This window comes from Crocuta crocuta, unplaced genomic scaffold (assembly GCF_008692635.1).
Source record: "Crocuta crocuta isolate KB4526 unplaced genomic scaffold, BGI_CrCroc_1.0 scaffold132, whole genome shotgun sequence".
Lineage (NCBI taxonomy): Eukaryota > Metazoa > Chordata > Mammalia > Carnivora > Hyaenidae > Crocuta > Crocuta crocuta.
The window spans coordinates 2,223,214-2,226,824 of NW_027528611.1; the positions used below are offsets into that span (position 1 = coordinate 2,223,214).

General features: G+C 40.5%; 1 protein-coding gene across 2 annotated transcripts in view; it reads left to right on the forward strand.

Moving 5' to 3' along the window:
* STK38 (serine/threonine kinase 38) overlaps positions 1 to 3,611 on the forward strand; it is a 43,764-nt gene that overhangs the window by 35,242 nt on the left and 4,911 nt on the right. For both annotated transcript variants that reach the window (XM_077754897.1, XM_077754896.1), the window contains exon 10: positions 3,068 to 3,185. In XM_077754897.1, coding sequence (XP_077611023.1) covers positions 3,068 to 3,185 — 118 coding nt within the window. The remainder of the gene's footprint in view (positions 1 to 3,067; positions 3,186 to 3,611) is intronic.

Genomic DNA, 3,611 nt, shown 5'->3' on the forward strand with positions numbered 1-3,611 from the left:
CATTTTTTTTTTTTAAATTTTTTTTTTTTTTTTTTTTTTTTTTTGAGAGAGCACATATACGTGCATGTGTGAGCAAGGAGTGGGGCAGAGAGAAGGGAAAAGGAGAGAGAATCCCAAGCAGGCTCCAGGCAGTCAGCGCAGAGCCTGACATTGGGCTCTATCCCATAACCTGAGCTGAAATCAAGAGTCGGACGTCTAAACAACTGAGCCACCCAGGCACCCCCATGTCTCAGACTTTAAAACAACTGGCATTTATGTTATTTAATATATGTATTTAAAAGAAAGCAATGTAAAAAAAGAAAAATATAATGTACAATTTTATATGGAAAAAATGGATTTCTGCGTTACAGTATACACAAAAATAGATCGTAGATGGAAAATAAAACTTGAAAATTTTTAGAAGAAAGTACAGGGCAATATATTCATGATCTTGGAGTAAGAAAGGATTTTTTTTTTTTAATATTAAGATAAAAGAAGTACAGATCATAGGGGCGCCTGGGTGGCTTAGTCGGTTAAGCGTCTGACTTTCGCTTAGGTCATGATCTCGCGGTTCGTGGGTTCGAGCCCCACGTCGGGCTCTGTGCTGACTGCCAGCTCAGAGCCTGGAGCCTGTTTCAGTCTGTGACTCCCTCTCTCTCTGACCCTCCCCTGCTCACGCTGTCTCTCTCTCTCTCCTAGAAATAAATAAAACATTAAAAAAAAAAAAAAAAGAAGTACAGATCATAAAACTTGATTTTACTACTTTAAAGGAAAAAGCCCCTTCTGTATACTGAAAGACATAAACAAATGAAAAGATAAGCCACACGGTCCCACTGCTTTGGGATTATCTTGTAATTCATGTGTATGCCTACAAACCAGCACTTCTGCTCCGAGTCAAATGGTCTGGAGCAACTTGCACTTGGGAACCAGGAGCCATGGATAAAAATGTTCACTGCATTTTTTAATAGCAAAAAACTGGAAATAACCCAGTGTCCATAGACAGGAAAATGGTTACATTGTGTGATCGAATATTTTACAGCAGTGAAAATAGTTGAACTACAGCTGCATGTGACATCATGGGCCAATTTTAGGAACAAGACATTGAGAAGAAAAATAGAAGACTGCATGTAGAATGACACCATTTTTACAAAACCCCAAAATAAAGCTAAGATCTCATGAACAGAGAGAGATGTGGGTAAAATTAAATTTCTTTTTAAAAGCCGAAGACTGATATGCAAAATTGCCCTGTGAGGTCAGGTTAGGAGAGGCGGGGGGACAGAAGGGAGAGGACATTTAGCTCTGAGGACAGTGGGAATAATTCAGTTCTTTGGTTGAACTTATAGTTTATTCATTTTTATTATTATGCTTCATTATTTGATAATTACAGATTTTATGTATATAACAAGTATTACTTAAAAATGATAATCCTCACACTGGGAGAGAAAGTATTTTCAATATGTAGAACTACAAAGGATTAATTTTCTGAATCCCGGGATTAATGCCATGATTCATAAAGAATTCCAGTGAATCAATAAAAAAAAAAAAAAAGGATAATGCAACCAAAAAGACGAATGGGCAAACAATCAGAATGGGAATTCATAGAAAAAAAGACCTGAGTGGCTAACTAATATATGAATGCATGTTCAAGCTCCCTAGAAATAAAGGAAATGCAAATTAAAACAGTAAGATCCCATTTCGTGTTTATCAGATTGGCAAAAATGAGAAAGTCTGACAAAGCTAAGTGTTGATGAAATGCGGAATACCAGGAACTCTTCCCCACTGGGGATGTTTAAATAGGCATAACCCCTTTGGAGCAGAGTTGGAAGATGTCTGGTTAAGTTGGAGATGTTCATAATGCAAGACCCAGGGGTACTGTTTTTGGTGAATCCTCTAGAGAAATTCTCACTGTAGTGCACATGAGGTGTCACAGCAATTTTACTCAGGTGTTGTCATAGTGAAACACTGGAAGCAACAGAAGAATGGATTAAAAAAACACTGTGACATTTGTATAAGGGACTAGTCCACAGCAGTGAAATGGGCAAGCCAGAGCTTCATGAATAAATCGCACAGTCATAATGTTAAGTTAAAGCAAGTTGTAGAATAATGAAGCACCAGAGGAAACCGTTTATTAAAAAGTTAAAATGTTCAGGAAGTAATACTGCACCATTTATGCAAATATTCATACAAGCATAGCACATAACAACTTCAGGGTAGTTTTGACTTCAGTAGGAAAGGAGGGAGGGATCTGATTTTAATTGTTTCTGTAGTTTTGTGTCTTCAAAAAAATTGATCTGCAACAAATATGGCAAATTATTAATCTCGTTAGTATGGGCAGTCTGTACCCCTGTGTTGTATTGTCTGGTTTCCTTTTTTATTGTATGTTTGCAGTATTTCATAGTAAATATTTTCCAAAGACAACACAGGTAGAAGTTTTTATTTTAGAAGTTCTATAGTATCAAAAGCACTTAGATAAGAGCCTTCTGTGTTGTAAACCCTCAAATGCTGAGCACAACGGAGGCTTTGAGTGTACTTCCCCCTAATATTAATAGTCCTGGCATAGGACATAGATTACTTGAATTTAGAAAATTTTCCTCTATGAACTATTTAGAAAGAGGGAGGATTTAGACAAGGTATTTAATTTTCCAGCTGGGCTCTGCCACTTAACCAGTCCTGAGCCTGTGAAAAAAGCTGTTTGGGGAGTTAAATTTTTTTATCTGCAAAGTTGGGCCTCTAAAGCCCTCTTTACTGAGCTGTGTCGGGACTAAATAGGCGCATGAGCATTTAGGTACAGAGCCTGGCGCTCGCTGGGGCTCAGTAACTTCCAGCACTAGTGCAGATGGACACCTGTGTCCTGGTCGGCAGTGGGCTTTGGCTATATTTAGGAACGGTCTCTCACCTCCCGGAGGAAGCTTGACTGTTCGTTCTGGAAGTGCTCTGGCAGATCCGGCTTTCCAGTAAGCTCCAGGGCCATCCTGTTCCAGCAGTTTGTGGGCAGCCATAGACTGTTTTGCAACCTTTGGTCCCTAGAACAGAACTCTCAGCACCCTCTGGCCTGCTGAGCGTCCCTGATGTGCGGTACCTGTTTCAGGCTTTCTCCACAGTAGGCACTCCTGACTACATTGCTCCCGAGGTGTTCATGCAGACTGGGTACAACAAGCTCTGTGATTGGTGGTCGCTTGGCGTGATCATGTACGAGATGCTCATCGGTAAGTCGCATGCTTTCGGAGCACATTTTCCAAGCGGCCAGGGAAGGGGCCCATACTGATCATCAACTGGTTCGATTAGGGGTGATCTAGGCACTTTCCCTCCTCTTGTCTTTCAGCATGAAGTTTCCATCAAATGGCCAAGTATATTCTCTGGTCTCCTGGCGTCCTGCGGTTGCTTTGCTGATCATTTATTCTGTTTTTCTTTTACTTTTCATCCTTTCCATCTAGTGGCTCTTTTCAGTCCCTGGCATCTCGTAAACATTCATTGTATGCAGGGAACCTTAATTGGGCCGTGCCTCACATACTCTTTACTTATTTGCTGTCCCCTTCCGTTCTCTAAGCCTTCAAAGCATGGAATCCTCGATCTCTCTCCCTCTTATTTGAATGGTGTGTCTGTGTATTTAGGGAACACTCCGGCGGGGGGGG